Below are 23,496 nucleotides of genomic sequence, written 5' to 3'. Positions count from 1 at the left end.
CGATCAAATGCTTAGTAAGTTATTTTGTGGCACTATTTATAAGCATCAAATGCAATCCACATTTATTTCTACTGATGAAAAAGCAAAAAAATGTCAAGATATTTTAATCCAAGGTAGCTGGTAAAATTCTTAATAAAGTGTTTATTCTTTTCAAAATCTACCTACTTTCAGGGGTGATTCTACACCTCACTACACATTCAGTTCTTTGCAAATTTTATTTCATTACTACAACCCAGCTAACCTCAGGAACTGCAATCAGGAATATTTTTCATTTTCTTGCCTAATGTTCTCCCCTCTTGTCTCTACAAGGTACTGACTTGCACAATTGCACAGAAACTGGCACTCGGCTAGCTCACCAAAATCACCATTATTAATGCTCAAGCCAAAACAACGAACAGCTGCAGGCTGTTCTGCTATGAGAGCATCATAGCCAAGCTTGAACATGATATTCGTACAAACATTTTCTCACAGTAGATACTGGCTAACAATCGACAGTAGGATGGCTAGCTGATTCTATTCCCCCTCTTCAGCACAAAGGCAACAGTAACACCTAGGATCAGCTAACTGGGAAACATTCCTAGTCTGTATGACTCAGAACCACAACATATTGCTCCTTTATAGAGTCTAGCAAATTGGAGCAGGCCACTACACTCAACTGGTCAGTGCCTGGTGTTTAGCAACCTAGCAACCTTCTCCCAACCCATCTGCACCCAACCCTATCAGCCAATCCTTCTGTTAGTTTTGCCCTTATGTGATTATCTAGCTTCCCCTGATATGCATATATGCTATCTGTGTCAACAAATGCTTGCGGTACCACTTTCCATGTTTTGAGACTTTTTGGGCAAAAAAACTTCTGATTCCCTATTGAATTTATTGTGATAACTGTTTCTGTATATGACCAAAGGATATACTCTACAGCCAGCTCTGCTCCACAACACCCTCCAAACTTAAGATATGAAAACAATCTGAAAGTCACCCTTTGGACTTGCAAAATGGATCTCAATTCATGAGGGGGGAAAAACAACCTCTGACAGACCTAAAAGCAGAAGTTGTCATCCAGCGATTTTGAGGAGAACAGAATCAAATGCCCTCAGGATAAGCAAGTGTGGTGCAAAGCCAATGCCTCCACCCATCCTTCCATATGCCATGTCATTGCAATTCGCTATGCAAACCGAAACTTAGTCTAACATCACACAAGATGATGTCAATCAAGAGTGTCGGAAGTAGATTTTTTAAAACCTGAACATCACCAGTCAAAATGATGGGAGAATCCATCATCTAGCTTTATACTCCATACAGGTACTGTTAGAATTATGAGGTTTATAATCTTCTGGTGTTTTGAGTGTCTCTCTCTTTAAGGTAAAATGAGGCAGAATCATGTGACCTGTCCTAAAGTTAGCGGTTTAAAGATGAAAGGATGTCCAGATTGTTTTACTGGGAGGAAGATGAAAAATGTTTACATTTGGAAACAATGGCAGCAGTCTGAGTGCAAACAGTGGAGAGTCTCCAAAGTCCCAGAAAAAGTTGAGATGGTCAGGTTGTAAACAGTTTGCTTTAAGCTGTCATAGAATCATAGAATCTCTACAGTGTAGGAAACCATTTGGCCCATCAAGCCTGCACTGACACCAATCCTACCCAGACCTTATCCAGGTAACCCCAGATATTTACCCTGCTAATCCCCTTGACACCAAAGGGCAATTTAGCATGGCCAATCAATGTAACCCACACATCTTAGGACTGTCTATTTAGTTCCAAGATAAAAGAGAATTGGGATCTTAAGGTCAGCTAATCAGCATTTCTACCTGGGTATAAAGTTCATATGATTCACACTGCCATAAAAATGGACTCTAGAGAGGGGAAGGGATTCTAAGATATCCCCAAAAACCCGCAAACACAGTTGATCTATCAGAATCCAGGGGAGAGAAACAGCACCTATCTACAGCAAGACACTGTGAGTCATCACGCAGGGATATAGGTGGGAGCTTATGCTCGGGCTGGAAAGGCCAAATTTGTGGGGAGGTAAAATGAGGCGAGAAGATTTGCTGAAGGAGAAATCTTGGAAAACTTAGACCGTGGAAGACTGGTTTGGAGTTAAAAATACCCAGGCTGGGAAAAGAAAACATCAAAGTAAACCTTTGGCAGCTTAAAATCATTTTGGACTGGTTTTCGTAAAATTGAATGTGTACTTAAAGGACAATGTTACATATATCTGAGTGATTCTTTTGTGGTTAAGTGTTCCATTTTATTGTTTAAAGTACAAGGAACCCACAAAATTAGTGTTTAGACAATCATGCTTTTAGTTGGTTGTTCATCGTAAATGTCTGAAACCACAATATATTGTATAATCCGATTAGCTATGAAATGGACCACTGAATTTCATTTTAAAAGTTATCGTGACAATGGAAACCTTTTCTCCTGTGCCTACCTTATCAAATCCTTTCAGCATCTCGTCAACCATTTTTAAAAACAAACATAGAAAAACTACAGCACAAACAAGCCCTTCGGCCCCAAGTTATGCCGAACGTGTCCCTACCTACTAGGCATACCTATAACCCTCTATCTTACTAAGTTCCATGTACTTATCCAAAAGTCCCTTAAAAGACCCTATCGAATCCACCTCCACCACCACTACCGGCAGCCGATTCCACGCAACCACCATCCTCTGAGTGAAAAATTTACCCAACATCTCATAGAACATTAGAACATAGAACATTACAGCGCAGTACAGGCCCTTTGGCCCTCGATGTTGCGCCGACCAGTGGAACCAATCTAATGACCCTCTAACCTAAACTATTCCAATGTTATCCATATGCCTATCCACTGACCATTTGAACGCCCTTAAAGTTGGCGAGTCCACAACTGCTGCAGGCAGGGCATTCAACGACCTTACTATCCTCTGAGTAAAGAACCTACCTCTGACATCCGTCCTATAAACTACCACCCCTTAATTTAAAGCTATGTCCCCACGTGTTAGCCATCACCATCTGAGGTAAAGGCTCTCACTGTCTACCCTATCCAAACCTTTGATCTTGTATGCCTCAATTAGGCCACCTTGTAACCTTCTTCTCTCTAATGAAAATAACATCCAGTCCCTCAGCCTTTCCTCATAAGACCTTCCCACCATACCAGGCAACATCCTGGTAAACCTCCTCTGCACCCTTTCCAATGCCTCCACATCTTTCTTATAATGCGGCGACCAGAACTGTAGGCAATACTCCAAGTGCGGCCGCACCAGAGTTTTGTACAGTTGTAACATGACCTCACGGTTCCGAAATTCAATCCCTCTACCAATAAAAGCTAACACACCGTACGCCTTCTTAACAACCTTATCAACCTGGGTGCCAACTTTCAGGGAGCTATGCACATGTACCCCGAGATCTCCTCTGTACCTACTCCCTAGCACCCTAAATCTGTGTCCTCTTGTGGCAACCATTTTAGCCCTGGGAAAAAGCCTCTGAAAATCCACTCAATCAATACCTCTCAACATCTTATACACCTCTATCAGGTCACCCCTCATCCTTTGTCTCTCCAAGGAGAAAAGACTGAGCTCTCTCAACCTACCAATCCAGGCAACATCCTTGTAAATCTCCTCTGCACCCTTTCTATGGCTTCCACATCCTTTTGGTAATGAGGCGACCAGAACTGAGCACAGTATTCCACGTGGGGTCTGACCAGGGTGCAGCATTTTCTCCCGACTCCTACACTCAATTCCTCAGTTGATGAATGTCAGTACACCATACGCCTTCTTAACCACAGCCTCTACCTGCGAAGCTGCTTTGAGTGTCCTATGAACCCAGACCCCAAGATCCTTCTGATCTTCCACACTGCCAAGACTCTTACCCTTAATATTATAATCTGTTATCCTATTTAACCTGCCAAAATGAATCACCTCACACTTATCTGGGTCAAAGTACATCTGCCACTTCTCTGCCCAGTCTTGCATCCTATCAATGTCTCATTGCAACTTCTGACATCCCTCCAGACTATCCACAACACCTCCAGCCTTTGTGTCATCAGCAAACTTACCAACCCATCCCTCCACTTCCTCATCCAGGTCATTTATAAAAATCACAAAGAGCAAGGGTCCCAGAACAGATCCCTGGGGCACTCCACTGGTGACCAACCTCCATGCAGAAAAAGACCCATCTGTAACCACTCTTTGCCTTCTGTAGGCAAGCCAGTTCCTAATCCACAAAGCCCTTGGATCCCATGCTCCCTCACTTTCTCACTAAGCCTTGCACAGGGTATCTCATCAAACGCCTTGCTGAAGCCCATATAAACTACATCTACTGCTCTTCCTTCATCAATGTATTTAGACACATTCTCAAAAAATTCAATCAGGCTCGTAAGGCACGATGTGCCTTTGACAAAGCCGTGCTGACTATTCTTGATCATACTATACCTCTCCAAATGTTCATAAATCCTGCCTCTCAGGATCTTCTCCATCAACTTACTAACCACTGAGGTTAGACTCACTGGTCTATAATTTCCTGGGCTATCTCTTCTCTGCAATCCTCCGGAACCTCTCCCGTCTCCGTTGATGACGCAAAGATCATCACCAGAGGCTCAGCAATCTCTTCCCTCGCCTCCCACAGTAACCTGGAGTACAACCCATCCGGTCCCGGCAACTTATCTAACTTGATGCTTTTCAAAAGCTCCAACACATCCTCTTTCTTAATGTCTACATGCTCAAGCTTTCCAGTCCGCTGCAAGTCTGCACTACAACCACCAAGATCCTTTTCCATAGTGAATACTGAAGTAAAGTATTCATTAAGTACCTCTGCTATTTTTACTGCTTCCAAACAAACTTTCCTACTGTCACACTTGATAGGTCCTATTCCTTCACGTCTTATCCTCTTACTCGTCACATACTTGTGTAATGCCTTCAGGTTTTCCTTAATCTTGCCTGCCTTCTCATGACCCCTTCTGGCTCTCCTAATTTCCTTCTTAAGTTCCTTCCTACTAGCTGTATACTGTTCTAGATCGCTAACATTACCTAGCTCCCTGAACCTTCTGTAAGCTTTTCTTTTCTTCTTGACTAAATTCATTACAGCTTTCATGCACCATGGTTCCTGTAACCTACTATAACTTCCCTGTCTCACTGGAACATTGCTATGCAGAACTCCAGACAAATATTCCTTGAAAATTTGCCACATTTCTTCTGTACATTTCCCTGAGAAAACCTCTTTCCAATTTATGGCTTGAATTTCCTGCCTGACAGACTCATAATTCTCCTTACTCCAAATAACCACTTTCCTAGCTTATCTGATCCTATCTCTCTCCAATGCTAATGTAAAGGAGACAGAGTTATGATCACTATTCCCAAAATGCTCTTCCACTGAGAGATCTGACACCTGCCCAGGTTCATTACCCAATACCAAATCAAGTACAGCCTCTCCTCTTGTAGGCTTATCCACATACTGTGTCAGGAAACCCTCCTGAACACACCTAACAAACTCCTCCCCATCTAAACCCTGTACTCTAGGGAGATTCCAATCAATATTTTGGAAATTAAAATCTCCCATCACAACAACTCTGTTATTATTACATCTTTCCAGAACTGTTTGCCAATCTGCTCCTCAATATCCCTGTTACTGTGGGGCAGCCTATAGAAAACACCCAGTAAAGTTATTGACCCCTTCCTGTTCCGAACCTCCACCCACAGAGACTCTATAGACAATCCCTCCACGGCATTCATGTTTTCTACAGCTGTGACACTATCACTGATCAACAGTGCCACTCCCCCACCTCTTTTGCCTCCCTCTCTGTCCCTTCTGAAACATTTGAAACCCGGCACTTGAAGTATCCAGTCCTGTCCATGAGTCATCCAGTCTCTGTAATGGCCACCACATCACATTTCCAAGTAATGATCCCTGCTCTAAGCTCATGGTAGCTAAGAGTAGTGGGCAAGATGAGGATTGGGAGAGGTTCAAACGTCAACAAAGAATGACAAAGAAGTTGATAAAGAAGGGTAGGATAAACTATGAAGCTGGGCTAGCGCTTAATATAAAAAAGGATAGCAAGAGTTTTTATAAATACATAAAAAGGAAGAGGCTGGCTAGGGTGAACGTTGGACCCTTAGAGGATGAGAGGGGGGACTTAGTGGTAGGGGATGGGGAAATGGCTGAGGCCCTGAATAACTTTTTTGTTTCGGTCTTCACGGAGGAGGACGTGAATAATTTGCCGGGTGTTAGCGATGGAAAGATGGTAGGAGTGGAGGGCCTGAATGACATTATTGTTACTAGAGAGGCAGTGCTCGACAGACTGGAGGGTCTGATTGTGGACAAGTCCCCAGGACCGGATGGAATGCATCCAAGGGTTCTGAAAGAAATGGCGGAGGTGATAGTGGATGCCTTGGTGATTATTTTCCAAACGTCGCTGGATTCCGGGGAAGTGCCAGAAGATTGGAAAACGGCTAATGTTACGCCATTGTTTAAGAAGGGTGGCAGGCAAAAGGTGGGGAATTATAGGCCGGTTAGTTTAACGTCTGTTGTAGGAAAAATGTTAGAATCCGTCATCAAGGAGGAAATAGTGAGGCATCTTGAGGAGAATTGTTTGGTAGAGCAGACGCAGCCCGGTTTCGTTAAGGGGAAGTCACGTCTGACGAATTTATTGGAGTTCTATGAGGATGTGTCTAGGGCAGTGGATAGAGGAGAGCCGGTGGATGTGGTCTTTCTTGATTTTCAAGCGGTGTTTGACATGGTGCCTCACAAGAGGTTATTACAGAAGGTAAGGGGACATGGAATTGGGGGTAGGGTGTTAGCGTGGATAGAGGATTGGCTGTCAAATAGGAGGCAGAGAGTGGGGGTCAACGGGTGCTATTCGGATTGGCGGTTGGCGACTAGTGGAGTGCCCCAGGGGTCGGTGCTGGGGCCTCAGCTATTTACCATTTATATAGATGATCTGGAGGAGGGAACCGAGTGTATGGTGTCGAAATTTGCTGATGACACCAAGATTGGTGGAACGGCAAATTGTGCGGAGGGTGTGGAGAGTCTGCAGAAGGATCTAGATAGGCTGGGCGAATGGGCCAGGAACTGGCAAATGGAATTTAATGTTGGCAAATGTGAGGTTGTCCACTTTGGTAGAAAGGACTATTACTTACGTGGCGAAAAACTGCAGCAGGCGACGGTGCAGAGGGACCTCGGGGTCCTTGTGCATGAGTCGCAAAAACCCAGCCTGCAGGTGCAGCATGTGGTCAGGAAGGCGAATGGGATGCTGGCCTTCATCGCGAGGGGGATTGAATATAAAAGTAGGGAGGTCTTGCTGCAGCTGTGTAGGGCACTGGTGAGGCTGCAGCTGGAGTACTGTGTGCAGTTTTGGTCGCCGCACTTACGCAAGGATATTTTGGCCTTGGAGCGAGTGCAGAGGAGGTTTACTAGGCTGATTCCGGAGTTGAGGGGGTTGAACTATGAGGAGAGGCTGAATAAACTAGGCTTGTACTCGTTAGAGTTTAGAAGAATGAGGGGAGATCTCATTGAGACGTATAAGATGTTGAATGGGATGGATAGGATAGAGGTGGAGAGGCTCTTCCCATTCAGAAAGGACAGTAGGACTAGAGGGCATAGCCTCAAGATAAAGGGGGGGCGGTTTAGAACGGAGTTGAGGAGGAACTTCTTCAAAGGGTGGTGAATCTCTGGAATTCTCTGCCCGTTGAAGTGGTGGAGGCTGCCTCACTCAATATTTTTAAGACGCGGGTTGATAGGTTTTTGATAGGCAAGGGGATTAACGGTTATGGGGAGAGGGCGGGAATGTGGAACTGAGCCACGACAGATCAGCCATGATCTTATTGAATGGCGGGGCAGGCTCGAGGGGCTAGATGGCCTACTCCTGCTCCTATTTCTTATGTTCTTATCCACTTTGTTCACAACACTCTTTGCGTTAAAATAGACACATCTCAAACCTTTGGTCTGAGCGCTCCCCTTCTCCATCATCTGTCTATCCTCCCTCTCACACTGTGGACAAGCTCTCTCTATTTGTGAGCTAACCTCCTCTCTCTCCCAGTCACTTCACTTTGATTCCCACCCCCCAACCATTCTGGTTTAAACTCTCCCCAGTAGCCTTAGCAAACCTCCCCGCCAGGATATTGGTCCCCCAGGATTCAAGTGCAACCCGTCCTTTTTGTACAGGTCACACCTGCCCCTAAAGAGATCCCAATGATCCAGAAACCTGAATCCCTGCCCCCTGCTCCAATCCCTCAGCCGTGCATTTATCCTCCAACTTATTCCATTCCTGCTCTCGCTGTGTTGTGGCACAGGCAGCAATCCCAAGATTACTACCTTTGCAGTCCTTCATCTCAAATCTCTACCTAACTCCCTATATTCTCTTTTCATGACCCCTTCCCTTTTCCTACCTATATCAGTGGTACCAGTCTGTACCATGATCTCTGACTTCTCTCCCTCCCACTTCAGGATATCTTGGATGCAATCAGAAACATCCCGGATCCCAGCACCACGGAGGCAAACTACCATCCGAGTTTCTTGGCTGCCTCCACAAATTGCTTGTCTGACCCCCTCACTGTAGAGTCCCCTATCACTACTGTTTTCCTCCTCCTTTCCTTGCCCTTCTGAGCAACAGGGCCGGACTCCACGCCGAAGGCACAGCCACTGTTGCTTCCACCAGGTAGGCTGTCCCCCCAACAGTACTCAAACAGGGGCACATCCACTGGGGTACTCTCTAGCACCTGACCTTTCCCCTTCCCCTTCCTAACCGTGACCCACTTGCCTGCCTCCCGTGGCCACGATGTGGCCACCTGCCTGTAACACCTATCTATCATCTCCTTGTTCTCCCTGACCAGATGAAAGTCATTGAGCTGCAGCTCCAGTTCCCTAACGCGGTCCTTTAGGAGCCGCAGCTTGATGTACCGAGCACAGATATGGACATCTGGGAGGCTAGGAGATTTCAGGACCTCCCACATCCCACACTGAGAACAACAAACTGGCCTCACACTCATAATTTCCCTTTTCTTCAAATTCCACAGGAAAAGAAACTAAGAATTAAACCTACCCTGCCTCGCCTGTTTTCGCCTAAGCCCGTTGAGCCAAAGCCTTTCAGCTCTCACCCTGCTACCTGCTCATTCAACTGCCCGCTAACGACGCTGCCCACTGTATAGTGCGGCCTCTTTTTAAACCTCGCATGCTAACAAACCCTTCCCAGGACGCCCCGTGGCCTACTTCTGCTTTACCCTTAAAAAACTTTGAAAAAAAGAGAAACCCCGCGAAAACCTAAGAAAAATAGTCTATCGCTTATCCTTCACACTCCAGCCACAAGTCGCTCCTCTCTGCTTGTTCCGGCTGAAACAATGGGAGTAAACCTGCACAGTCTTTTCTGATAAGTGCATCCTCTCAGTTCTAGTTTCATTCTTACAAATCTATTTTTGACATTCACCAGTTTTGCTATAGCCTTTTTGTAATATGAAAACCAGAACTACATATAGTACTCCAAGCACTGTCTATCCAAGGCTCAATTTCTCCATTTTTCAATTTAACTTCTTTAGAAATGAAACCCTTGGTTTGATGTTTAATGGCCTTAGTAATCAGCGTTGCTACTTTGTGATTTGTAAATATGTACTCCAAGTTCACACTTTTTTCCTAACCCATTACAGATGTATTATCCATGTAGTCTGTGGCCTCTTTGTTCTTTTTACCAAAATACACCATCTCACACGAACCTATGCTGAAATTATTTACCAATTACATGCTGTTTTATTTCATTTTGTCACATTCCTTTGCGTATCTAAACCCCCTCAATTTTGGTGTCTCCAAATTTTTTAAACGTATTTCTAACTCCTGAGCCAAAATTGTTAATGCAAATTATGAACGACAATCATCAATCCCTGTGGAAACCATTACTCATCCTTCGTCAGTCTGTCCTGAACCTCAATTCTGTTTTCTGTTTTGTAATCAGCTCGCTATCCATTCCTCTACTATTGCTTCAACTCCACAAGTGAGTTTCTAATCTTGTATGGAAATTTTTTCTTGAAAATCCAAATACATGAAATAAGTTTTTAGAAAAATTCATAGACTGATCTTAGATATATGATACATTACACCGACTGCTCTTTTAGTTCTTTGCAAGAAGTCAATAAGTTTGGTCAACATAACTCATCGTTTTGAAAACCATATTGACAATCTTTAATATACTTCTAGTTTCCAGATGTTTTTCAAGTATAGTTTGAGTAAAGATTTCATTAACCTTCTACCAATAACATTAAGCTAACTGATCTAAAGTTCCCTGGATTTGTTCTGACTCCTTTTCTCTTCATACGAATTGTCTGCCAAATCTTTGGAATTTTCGAATAATGTTTTTACATACAGTTGGTACCCTTTTAACTCTTCCCCAAATGCTTCAAAAATGTGCGGAAGCAATCCACCTTGACATGGAGTTTTATACTCCAAGCTTGATTAGTTTACATATTGTCTCTTCCCTTTCTATCCTAACAATTCAGTAAGCTTTTTGTTGTCTTCTAACATCATGCATTAGACTGCCCGATATATACTGAAGCAAAGTAACTGCTGAATGTTTCTGCCAGTTTAATGTTATTAACTGGAGTTTAGCTTGTGCATTTCTTAGTGGCCCTATACTAATTTTTTGAGTTAAGTGTCTGTAGAGTACATGATTTTTTTTACAATCCTTTTATTAATTTAGTTTTCTAGGTCCTTTTTGGTGTCTCAATTCTTTGTAAATCTTTGTATTCACTTTTGCCTTTTTTTTATGTCTATCGACTCTCTTTTTTATCAGCTTTCATTTTATCAGCTATGTCTTTTATTCATCATTGTATTTCAACAGAAGAATTGCTTTTCCAGAATTCTATTGATCATTTTAAATGTTTCTATTTGTTGTTCTCTTTCCTTTCCCGTCATTTTTTTCACCATTTTTCCATCTCTAGTTCCACTTTAAACCTTTCGAGATTAGCCTTTTTTCAAATTTACTACTTTAGTCTTTACCTTACCTACTGAGTCATCAGGAAGCTCTTTGCAGTTTTCTGTTCATGCACAAGTATATACACATGCTGTAGCAAGGCTGACAGCTAATGCAATTTTCATTCCATAAGTAAGAGTAACTAAATAATTCATGAGAAAGTTATGCAGTTCTCTGTCACAGGTACAATTAAAAACTATAATTTAGTACTTCTGGTTACACAACTAATGATTAAAGAAAACTCCATATATCATAAGGCATCAGTTTTACATTGTGGCTCACGCTCACTACCACGTCAAACTCTGGAGGCCTCACTTAAATAGAAGACAAACTATTTTTCATGTCTTAAGAATCTAAGTCAGTGTGAAATGAAGACAGCCATTTGTCTCACCGAGTTCATTCCTTCCAACGAGCCAAGTAGGGTCTGCAATTTCAAAGTCTTCTCCAATTTATTTGTCCCTGACATAAGGTTTTGCTATTTAGCTAAACTGGGCTCAATGTAACCTATTTCTTTCGAGTCAATGTGCAGGTGTTCCCTATTGGGAGGTGGTCTAAGTAGGCAGGGACTAGTGTATAAAGAAATTTTCTTTGCTGCTTGGCACTTGCCTGTAAATCAATAGTTCTTGCCTTGTGGGAGAAGGAAAACGAGCATGGTAGTCTAGGTCATGTTACTAGTCTAGTAATCCAGAGGCCTGGACTGATGACTCAGTAGCACGAGTTCAACCCCAACAACGGCAGCTGGCTGCTGGGGAGTTTAACTTCCATGAATTAATTCAATCTGGAACAAAATACTAGCAACAATATTGGTAAACCAGCAGGAAACTACCAGATTGTCATTAGTGGTCCAATAATACCCTTTAGGGAAGGAAATCTGCTGCCGTCATCTGATCTGTCATATGTGACTACAGATTCTCAGTGTGGTTGACTATTAACTGTCCTCTGAAATGACTTAGCAAGCCACAAAGGCAGCTCACCACCACCTTCTCAAGGCCAAATTTGGGATGGACAATAAATACTGGCCATTCCAGCAACACCCACTGCCCATGAATGAATAAAAATCAAGGTCAGAAGAATTAATGGTCACCAGTTTCATTTCTTAAAGAAAGACTGAGTGCCTTGTCTAATGTGGCAAGGACACAAGTGAAATAAATTAAACTGTCAAATATTGAAATCTTTCCTGAACCCAAAAGCAACAGGAGGAAACTAGGGGTCCACATAACCCCATGTATCATTATCAAACCCACAGGCCAGCTCTAAAGGAGGAATATTTATCTGGAACATTTTACAGCCACAGGACATCCCAAAGTGTTTTACAATCAGAATAAGAAGTTTTGATATCTAGTCATAGAATCATAGGATCCTGCAATGCGGAGGAGGCCATTTGGCCCATCAGGTCCACACCAACCACAATTCCACCCAGGCGCTATCCCCATAATCCCATGCATTCACCATAGTGTCAGGGGGACTTGCTAAGGGACAGTTTAACTGGCCAATCCACCTAATCCACACATCTTCAGACTGTGGTAGGAAACTGGAGCACCTGGAGAGAACCCATGCAGACACGTGCAAACTCCATATCGACAGTGACCCAAACCAGGAATCGAACCCAGGTCCCTGGAGCTGTGATGCAGCAGTACTAACCACCGTGCCGTCCAGGTCACTATCGCAATGTAAGAAAAATGGCAGTCAATACATACATAGCAATTACTAAGTGTGCAGATCATCTGATGTTGGTTGAGGGATAAATGTTGGTCAGGTCATCGGACATGAAAATATTATTGAGCGCAAAATAAGCTATAAGGCATAGATGTAGGATGAAGGTAGATGCTGAAATATTAGAATTACATTTTAAAAGAATATTTTGATATGAATTTTCTTCACAAATGGAAACATTTGACATTACAAAAATATTTTCAGGGCCAGTGAGGGTGGGTAGCAGTTAATATGAACTTAGCATGATGTTAAAAACCCAGTTCCACTTCAGTCAGCAAACTATAACATTTTAAAGAGTTTTTATAGAAAGACTAATAATGCAAAAGAGTAATTTATCATCATTTCACTGATTTCAGACTGGGCGCACATCACCAGTGCAGATGACACTAATATCAGTGGAGTTGTGGACTTTGCGGAAGGATGACTTTGCGGCGGACGCAACACGGTTTCATTAAAGGGAAGTCGTGTCTGACAAATTTACTGGAGTTCTATGAGGATGTGTCTAGGGCAGTGGATAGAGGAGAGCCGGTGGATGTGGTCTTTCTGGATTTTCAGAAGGCGTTTGACAAGGTACCTCACAAGAGGTTATTGCAGAAGGTCAGGGGACATGGAGTTGGGGGTAGGGTGTTAGCGTGGATAGAGGATTGGTTGTCAAATAGGAGGCAGAGAGTGGGGGTCAACGGGTGCTATTCAGATTGGCGGTTGGTGACTAGTGGGGTGCCCCAGGGGTCGGTGCTGGGGCCTCAGCTATTTACCATTTATATAGATGATCTGGAGGAGGGAACCGAGTGTAGGGTGTCGAAATTTGCTGATGACACCAAGATTGGGGGAACGGCAAATTGTGCGGAGGGTGTGGAGAGTCTGCAGAAGGATCTAGATAGGCTGGGCGAATGGGCCAGGAAATGGCAAATGGAATTTAATGTTGGCAAGTGTGAGGTGGTCCACTTTGGTAGGAAGAATGGTAGGAAGGACTATTACTTACGTGGCGAAAAACTGCAGCAGGCGACGGTGCAGAGGGACCTCGGGGTCCTTGTGCATGAGTCGCAAAAACCCAGCTTGCAGGTGCAGCAGGTGGTCAGGAAGGCGAATGGGATGCTGGCCTTCATAGCGAGGGGGATTGAATATAAAAGTAGGGAGGTCTTGCTGCAGCTGTATAGGGCATTGGTGAGGCCGCAGCTGGAGTACTGTGTGCAGTTTTGGGCGCCGCACCTGCGCAAGGATATTTTGGCCCTGGAGGGAGTGCAGAGGAGGTTTACTAGGCTGATACCGGAGTTGAGGGGATTGAGCTATGAGGAGAGGCTGAATAAACTAGGCTTGTACTCGTTAGAGTTTAGAAGAATGAGGGGAGATCTCATTGAGACGTATAAGATGATGAATGGGATGGATAGGATAGAGGTGGAGAGACTCTTCCTGCTCAAAAAAGACAGTAGGACTAGGGGGCACAGCCTCAAGATAAAGGGGAGGCGGTTTAGAACGGAGTTGAGGAGGAACTTCTTCACTCAAAGGGTGGTGAATCTCTGGAATTCTCTGCCCGTTGAAGTGGTGGAGGCTGCCTCGCTAAATATTTTTAAGAAGCGGGTTGATGGGTTCTTGATAAGAGAGGGGATTAAGGGTTATGGGGAGAGGGCGGGAAAGTGGAACTGAGCCACAACAGATCAGCCATGATCTTATTGAATGGCGGGGCAGGCTCGAAGGGCTAGATGGCCTACTCCTGCTCCTGCTCCTATTTCTTATGTTCTTATGTTCTTATGATGCAGGTTACAGAGGGACATAGATAAGCTGCAGAGCTGGGCTGAGAGGTGGCAAATGGAGTTTAATGCAGAAAAGTGTGAGGTGATTCACTTTGGAAGGAGTAACAGGAATACTGAGTACTGGGCTAATGGTAAGATACTTGGTAGTGTGGATGAGCAGAGAGATCTCCATGCCATGTGCATAGATCCTGAAAGTTGTCACCCAGGTTGATAGAGTTAAGAAGGCATACAGTGTGTTACTTTTATTGGTAGAGGGATTGATTTTCAGAGTCATGAGGTCATGTTGCAGCTGTACAAAACTCTGGCACGGCCTCACTTGGAGTATTGCACACAGTTCTGGTCACCGCATTACAGGAAGGATGGGGAAGCATTGGAAAGGGTGCAGAGCAGACTTACCAGAATGTTGCCTGGAATGGTGGGAAGGTCTTATAAGGAAAGGCTGAGGGACTTGAGGCTGTTTTCATTAAAGAGAAGAAGGTTAAGAGGTGACTTAATAGAGGCATATAAGATGATCAAAGGGTTAGATAGGGTGAACAGTGAGAGCCTTTTTCCTCGGATGGCGATGGCTAGCATGAGGGGGCATAGCTTTAAATTGAGGGGTGATAGACATAAGTCAGATGTCAGAGGTGGGTTCTTTACTCAGAGAGTAGTAAGGGCGTGGAATGCCCTGCCTGCAACAGTAGTGGACTTGCAAATATTAAGGACATTTAAATGGTCATTGGATAAACATATGGATGATATTGGAATAGTGTAAGTTAGATGGGCTTTAGATTGGTTCCGCAGGTTGGTGCAACATCGAGGGCCAAAGAGCTTGTACTGCGCTGTAATGTTCTTTGTTCTATGGGGAAGTGTAGAACCATGGACCACATCTGGATTTCTGCATTTAACTGCACATTCTAAAGGCTGTGATGAGTTTCAGACTAGTAAAGTGATGGATGCTGACTATTTCACTATCACCACTGCTGCAAAGTCTAGGCCAATGTTTGATGTTGAAAAACAATTCGTTGGGAGTTCTGGACAAATTGGGTTTGGTCTAGATAACAGCAGAGTCTAGCCGAGCTGAATGGTGAACAAGAAAGCTGGAGGTGTGCCAAAATTGAAGGGCAAACTAGCCAAAACCAGCAGTTCCATTGTTTTTACAGCATCAAGAAGCTCTGGATAGTAAACTTTGAAAATGAATCATGGATGTGGTCATTCATCTTATCAGTGGCATATTTCCCAACAACTGGTATTTAGCCAAATGTAGCAACTTTGCAAATTTCACTGTACACCATATCATGGATGTGGTCATTCATCTTAGTTCAGGGAACTGTATTGAATCATTTTTTTCAATTGTGTGAGGAGAAGCAACCTTTAACGGATCAGAACTGGAAAGATGCTTCTGTATTTCAGGACAAGTAATGGTTTCACACCCCATCTTTGATGGTTCATAATATGGGGCGTCTGTTAGTCCAGGAATGTAGGAACACAACTAAGTAGTGACCAGATACTATGCCTTTGAGACAAAGCTTTAGTTTTGGGTGAATCAACATTCTACAGCAGGTTTTCTCACCTTGAAATTAGCAAGTGTCACTGTTTGTGCTCAATGTGCTGGCATCAAAAAAAGATAAAAGGCAAAAATTAACTAAGAAGATAATCTCCTGTTAGCTAGTATGACTCTGTTCAGTTTTTGGAGATAGTACCTTTGCTGATGAGACTGCACCATACAGTGAGGTCATGAGATTAGTTCTCTCATGTCTCAACTGTGATTCAAAAATTTCAGTGAGACTTTAAGGTTGTCCTTGAAGTACATTTTCTGACCACCTCCCTTCAATTAGCTCACTCTTAAGTTTTTTTTCGCGAGCACTCATCAGGGATTCTCGCAACATGTCCTCCCATCTTATCTAATCTCTTTTTCTATAGAGTATGGATGCTTGGAATGTCAGTCAGGAAGACATTCTCACCTTGTCTTGCTATCCGATCTTGAGTAGTCTCTGCAAATAGATCATGTGAGAGTGGTGTAGCTTGTTTGTGTGCCATGTACAGGTTTGAACAAGTACTGCCAGCCATGAATATCAACAAGTTTAAATCACAAAATCTGAAGTCTACACTCAAGAGATCCTCAGTTCAGTCATTTGCTCCAAATGTTGATGTAATGGTTTAAGCTGAGAGATGCCAGGTATGGGGTGCTGCAATGGCAGGAAATAAATACTAAACCCAAGTGAAATACCAGTAAGGTTTGCCTTCACTTGTATTGAAAAAATTTTTGCTGAATGTGGCCCATGCCAAAAAGCAAGCTATTACAACAGATCCACCATATAGAGTGAGCAATAAAGTAACTAATAACACTGCAAATGTACACTGTGCAAGTAAGATAATATTGATGTGTAATATTGATGTTTCTTAACTTTTGACACAGGAGGGCCTTGCATGATATGAAGAGTGAGAAGTTAAAGGAAGGGAGGCGACTCGAGATACATATAGACTGTGACAAGTTGTTCAGATCAGGTTATGTGATGACAGAAGGGATTAGTTTTGATTAATGCTCTGAGCAGTAATTTTTCAAGGCAACTTCAAACACATGAAAATGTTTCAGTTACCACAAGTACAAAATAATCATGCCAATTATACTGTTGAAAACTACAATAAAATTGAGATTTAGATATTATATGCCTCAAGTGATTTGCAATTGAGATGGGAAGAATAAATCAAAATATTCTTCTATAGGTTTAATGCTGTAGTTTGATACAGCAAAATACATTTAAAATCAATTGAGTTAGAATCAACTAAAACTACTAATATGCAAGATTGTTTTAAAGAGGATGAATTGAAACTAATGAAGTGAATCATTCCTCTGTACAGTTTATTAACTAACATTGTTGACAAGTAATTTCCAATACTTAAAACAGAATTGAAGAACTCAGACTGGCATGAAAGATACACGAATACTTCAGGTAACATGAACCTATATCCACATATCGTTCTCAATTACTGTTCCTTTCACAAAAGGAACAGTAATTGAGGACTCCTTGATTTATGACCTCTGCAACTTATCCACTGGAGCACATTAAGACTTCATCTTCAGCAACAGAAATATGCAACTGTGTGTGTGTGTGTGTGTGTGTGTGTGTGTGTGTGTGTGTGGGGGGGGGGGGGGGGGGGGGGGGGGGGCGACGACGACGACGACGGCAGTGTGGTATTGTCACTGGTCTATTATCCAGAGGCCCGGGGAACCAGGGTTTTAATCCCATCACAGCAGATAGTGAAAATTTGAATTAATTAACAATCTGGAATTAAAGGTATAATGATCATCATGAAACTATTGCTGATTGTTGTAAAAACCCATCTTGTTTTTGCATTCAGAAATTTGCCTACATTGTTGCTCTCTTAGCTTCCTCTCCCTATTTGGGGATCTATAGTACAGCCTGCGTGACGTAGTTACTCTTTTTTATCGTGGAGCTCAACACGTACAGCCACACTGATGCTTTATCTATCATCCCTCCTCACAGCTATAATTGATTCTTTAACAAATAATCCCACCTTTTTGGTCCCCTCTCTATCCTGTCAGAACACCGTATTATCCAGGAATGTTGAGCTGTTAATTTTGATCCTCTTTACGTCCAGTTTCCACTATAGCAATGATTTCATGTTACTATCTGTGCCCTCAGCTTATGGCTTTGTTTGCTATATCCCTTGCATTTAGATATATACCTTTTAACTGACAAATTCCTGTGCTGTTCACTTTTTAACCTTTGCTGCTTCTGTCCAGCAGAGTTACTCATTAATTTTCTGTCTTCTGTTCCTTGATCTGGATTTGTCCTATCTGAATCTGCTCTCAGGTTCTCATGTCCCTAAAATCTAATTTAAACTCTCCCCAAGAACACTAGCAAATCTCCCTGCAAGGACACTGTCCCAGTCCTATTCAGGCTTGTACAGAACCAATCCCAATGTCTCAGAAATCTGAAGCCCTTCCGCCCGCACCATCACCTTAGCCATGCATTCATCTGCTTTCTTTTTCATTCATGGGATATGGGTGTTACTGGCACAGTCGGCAGTTATTGCTCTTCCCTAATCGCCTTATGAAGTAGTGGTGAGCTGCCTTCTTGAATCGCTGAAGCCCATGTGTTTGTAGGTACTCTGATGGTGAGGCAAGGGGGAGAGGAGTGTTCCAGGATTTTGGCCCAGCAGCAGTGAATTAATGGTAATATATTTCCAAATCAGGGTGGTCTGCAGCTTGGGAGGGGTTAGAGGGAGAGGGAGAGGGGAGAGAGAGAGAGGACTTCCGCGTGGTGTGTGTTTCCATGCATCTGCTGCCCTTGTCCTTCTTGATGATAGTGGATTTGGAAGGTGCTGCCAAAGGAGGCCTTGGTGGGATCCTGCAGTGCATCTTACAGATGGTATACACTGCTAACATGGTTAGGCAGTGATGGAGGGAGTGAATGTTTGTGGGTGAGGTGCCAATCACTCAGTTTGCTTTGTCCTGGATGGGGGTGTTAAGCTTCTCAAGTATTACTGGAGCTGCCCTCATTAAGGCAATGGAGAGCATTCAATCGCATTCCTGGCGTGCCTTGTAAACAGTGGGGAGTGGACTTTGAGGAACTTGCCACAGGATTCCTAGCCTCTGACCTGCCTTGTAACCACAGTATTTATATAGGTCATTCAGATTCTGGCCAATGGTAACCTCCAGGATTTTCCTGTTCCTATACTCAGTCACTGTGGAGTAATCCAGCAATTGCTACTTTTGAGGTCTTGCTTGCAAATCTCTTTGTTCACTCTCTAAACTCGGCCTGCAGGAGCTCATCCTTTTTCATAGCTATATCATTGGTACTAATGTGGGCCATAACCTCTGGCTTTGCACCCTCATCCTCTGGAATGCTGTTGGTGATATCCATGAACCTTGTACCAGGGAGGCAACATACCATCCTGGAATCACACCAGTGACCACAAGTGCCTGTGTGTTCCCTTAACTACAAAATTCCCTGTCACTATTGCTCTCCTGTCTTTTTTATCTCCCTTTCTGCACAGTTGAGCCACCCACAGTGCTCTGCTCATGACACCTACTGGTCTCTCCAGAGGAACTCTCTCCCCCACTGACTCAGAACTGAGTACCTGTTAGAAAGTAGGTGGTGCAGAGGGAACTGCTATTCTATCTCATTTATCTTCGTTGTCTGTCTGGCAGCCATTCAGTCTCTCTCTGCCTGCATTTCCTTAAGCTGCAGCGTGATCACCTTCTGAAACATGCTATCTAAGTTGTTCCTTGCGAATGCACCTCAGTGATATCAGCTGCTTTTCGATTTTCAAGGTACGTTACTCAAGTTTTGCATTTGTTGGCACTTTCTGCACATGTGGTTGTCCAGGACATGGGTAGCATCCTGGATTTCCCACATGATACAGGATGTGCACTTCAAATGTTTTGTGAGCAGTTTTGCCATGCCTTAAATTTTTTTTATGGTATGAAAATTAAGTGAATACAGCAAAGTTAATTGACACTCTAACCCAGAACTCCCAATAAGCTTTATTATTACCAATAAACCTTACTAACAATACTGTACAATTACCAATAAATTGCCTGAGTTGTGATGTTTAAAGTTTTCTTTTCTCACCCAGATGTTTGTAGATCTTTCCTCAAAATAGTGAGCAAACCCAGTTACTTATACACAGTCTTTGTCCTAAGAACCTACTGACCAATCAACTTGCATTTCCTGTGACATCACTTTACAACAGAGCACCAATTTTCTAAAATTTAACAACACAAAATAATTCACAAGAAGGACAATAGTTCTAATTGGGTGAGCATTATATTCAAGTACACCTACGGGGTGCAGTATTAAAATCCTGAACTTCTTTCTAAGAAGAGTACCGAGTCTAAATCTCAAATTTTACCACATTTGAAAAGACCAGTTTTCAATATCAAAGCTTTAGCAATTAAGTACAATGATAAATTACACGATTGCTCAGTAGCAAAGCATGCATACCAGAGGAGAAACATCGCAAGTTCAGCCACATTTCACAAAAATTCACTACCTCTAACTAATGTAGTAACAAATATGTAATTTCAATGTGCACCGGCAGAATTCGAGTGAGATACAAAGTGAGAAGAAGCAATACACAAGTTCCTGGGGCACTGAGGGGCAGTCTGCAGAAATTAAGAGAAGAGTAAAAGAGCTTCTGAGGGAGAACAGCAGTCATTCCTTCATTACTGGGGCTGTGACAAAATTAAGACAGCATTTGGCGAGCCCAACATCTAAGCATTTAATTATTTCAAATCAGCTCAATTTGTTCTAATTACAACTATTGCACGAACATGCTATTTTGTATTATAAAATTAACATAGCTTCGAACATGTAAAATTTCACTTGGTTAAAATATCATATTAAACAACAGAAGCTTGGCTTTGTGATTTTTCTGCCAGAAAGATCTGCTTTTAGTCCTCATCTGCTGAATACGAGTCATGAAGTGTAAGTGATAAGTAAGTGGTCACTGAAGTGTCAAACTTGATGATCGCAATGCTTGCCATGCCTAAATACACATGTGTAGCATTTCCTTAACTGAAGAAAACAACCAACTTGAATAAGCTACTCAGAAAAAATACTGGAACTCAAAAATAAAACATTCGTTTCTACCCACATGTCCCAATGGTTACATTTAATTTTACGACTGTTTCAAACACACCCATTAACAATCAATGCTTTCCTGCTCAACTTGTAAGTTTCTTAAAATGAAGATTTTTTAAAAAATGAAAGAAACTTCCTTCAACGTGCACTTTAGGTCACAAAGATGACTTACAATCATTCTAGAGTAAACACAAGATACTTACTTAGAACTGGTGTACTGCGTTTCATGCTTATCAAAAAGTTGCTTGACTTTACGTTTCCACTGCATTATCAGCATTTTTAAAAATGGTTTACAGGTTTTTGTTTTAAAACGTGCAGAGGAAATAGACTAAGACTGATTGAAGAAAACTTGCCGTGGGAATATTTATTAGGGAACTACGTGTCTCACCGGAAATATGGTTCCGAGAAAGCTATAGCTTTTCTGTACTGCTGCATGATAAAAGCTGATGGCAAAGAAAACCTGGGGAGCAGCTGAGCGATAGCCACATGCATTACTATTCACCAAACCCATTATGATGAAACAGGATGTGCGAGTGGCTGGCAGAATGAGTCATTTTGTGGAAAATTATTTTTTTTTAAGGTATGCAAGTTCATAGCCCCAAGCAAACACAAATGCCGACTTCAATCTTACTTCCAAGGAATGTCTTAACAACAGCACTCCCAAATCAAATTCATGTTTAATGTTTCTCTTTCACTGTGGGAAACAGTTGCAAAATTCCTGGGGTGAGGCAGTAGAATAATGGTATTGTCAGTGGACTAGTACTCCACAGAACTAGGGTAACACTCAAGGGACCAGGGTTCAAATCCCATTATGGCAGATGGTGAAATTTGAATTCAGAAAAAAAAAATCACAATCATACAATGCTTAAATGCCTCTGAAATGGCCTAGCAAGCCACTCAATTCTAGGGCAAATAGGGATGGGCATAAAATGCTAGCCAAGCCAGTGACACTCACATTCAGTGAATAAAAAAACACTCAAACCTGTTGGCACTGCAAAGTCCCAACATTTGTCAAAGAGCTATCAGACTGGTTAAACAACAGGCTGACACTGTCATACTCACAGAATCATATTCTATAGATAACGTTCCAGACACTACCACTACCATTCCTGGGCATGTCCTGTCCCACTGGCAGGTCAAACCCAGCAGAGGTGGCAGCACTGTGGCACATTGGAAAGAGTTGGCCTGGAAATCCTCAACCTCAAATCTCATGAAGTTTCATGCATTAGGACAAACATGCTGCACACAATGTAGCCCCACTTCCCTCCTCAGCTGAAGAGTCAGTACTCCTCCATATTGACCACCACTTGGAGGAAGCACTGAGCATGGCAAAGGCACAGGACATAGGGAGCCTTCAACGTCCATCACCAAGAATGGCTTGGTAACATCACCACTGACTGAGTTGGCTGAGTCCAAAAGGACATAATTGCAAGACAAGGCTTGCAGTGACTGGTAAGGAAATCAACCAGAGGCAAATATATTTGCCCTTATTAATCTTGATTAATAACAGGATCAGGGGTTATGGGGAAAAGGCAGGAGAATAGGGATGAGAAAAATACCAGCCATGATTGAGTGGCAGAGCAGACTCAATGGGTTGAATGGCCCAATTCTGCTTCTTTGTCTTAGTAATCTCGTCCGTGTGCCGCAAATGCATCTGTCCATGAAAGTATCAGTAGGAATGACTACCACACAGTCCCTGTGGAGACAAAGACCAACGTTCACAATGAAGATACGCTCCATTGCATTGGGTGGCACTGCCACTATGCTAAATGGGACAGATTTCAAATTGACCCAGCAACCATGATGTACTAAGCATGACTATTAAACTGTACTCAACAACAATCTACAACTGCACAGCCCAGCAAGTGCCATACAATGACCATCACCACATGACATTCAATGGCATTGCCAATGCTGAATTTCCCAGTATCAACATCCTTGGGCTTACTATTGACCAGAAACTCAACTGGACTAGTGATATAAATACTGCTGCTACAAGAGCAGGTTAGGAGCTCAGAAGATTGCAGCAAGTAAGTCACCTCCTGATTATCCAAAGCCCACTCCACAGGATCTACGAGGTGCAAATCAGGAGTGCAATTGAATACTCTCCACTTGCCTGGATGAGTACAGATCCAACAACGCTCACAAAGCTTGACACCATCCAAGACAAAGCAGCCCATTTGATTCATATCTCATCCACAAACAGTTACTCCCTGCACAACTGACTCACAGTGGCTGCAGTATGTATCATCTACAAAATGCACTGCAGGAGCTCCTTGGACAGCACTTTTCAAACCCATGACAGCCACCAAGAGAAGGACAAGGGCAGCAGAGACATGAGAACACCACCTGTAAGTTCCCCTCATAGCCCCTCACTATCCTAACTTGGAAATACATCGCTGATCCTTCACTACTGTTGGGTCAAAATCTTGGAACTCCCAGCCTAACAGCACTTTGGTTGTACCTATAGAACATGGACTGCAGCAGTTCAAGAAGGCAGCTCACTACACCTTCCAAGGGCA

General features: G+C 42.9%; 1 protein-coding gene across 13 annotated transcripts in view; it reads right to left on the bottom strand.

The window, feature by feature from the left end:
* LOC145346825 (focal adhesion kinase 1) overlaps nt 1-23,496 on the bottom strand; it is a 572,567-nt gene that overhangs the window by 71,861 nt on the left and 477,210 nt on the right. The window contains exon 1 of one of the 13 annotated variants that reach the window (XM_080194622.1): nt 21,178-21,445. The exons of 11 other annotated variants lie outside the window; for them this stretch is intronic. In XM_080194622.1, the coding sequence (XP_080050748.1) occupies nt 21,178-21,251 (74 nt within the window). In that variant the 5' untranslated portion in view covers nt 21,252-21,445. Of the gene's footprint in view, nt 1-21,177; nt 21,446-23,496 lie in introns of those variants that run through there. One more of the 13 variants, XM_080194623.1, reaches the window with a different exon arrangement.

This window comes from Carcharhinus amblyrhynchos, chromosome 8, assembly GCF_965287045.1.
Source record: "Carcharhinus amblyrhynchos chromosome 8, sCarAmb.v2.hapA, whole genome shotgun sequence".
Classification (NCBI taxonomy): domain Eukaryota; kingdom Metazoa; phylum Chordata; class Chondrichthyes; order Carcharhiniformes; family Carcharhinidae; genus Carcharhinus; species Carcharhinus amblyrhynchos.
The sequence above is the reverse complement of the archived record's forward strand: the minus strand, read 5'-3'. Positions and strand labels throughout refer to the sequence as shown.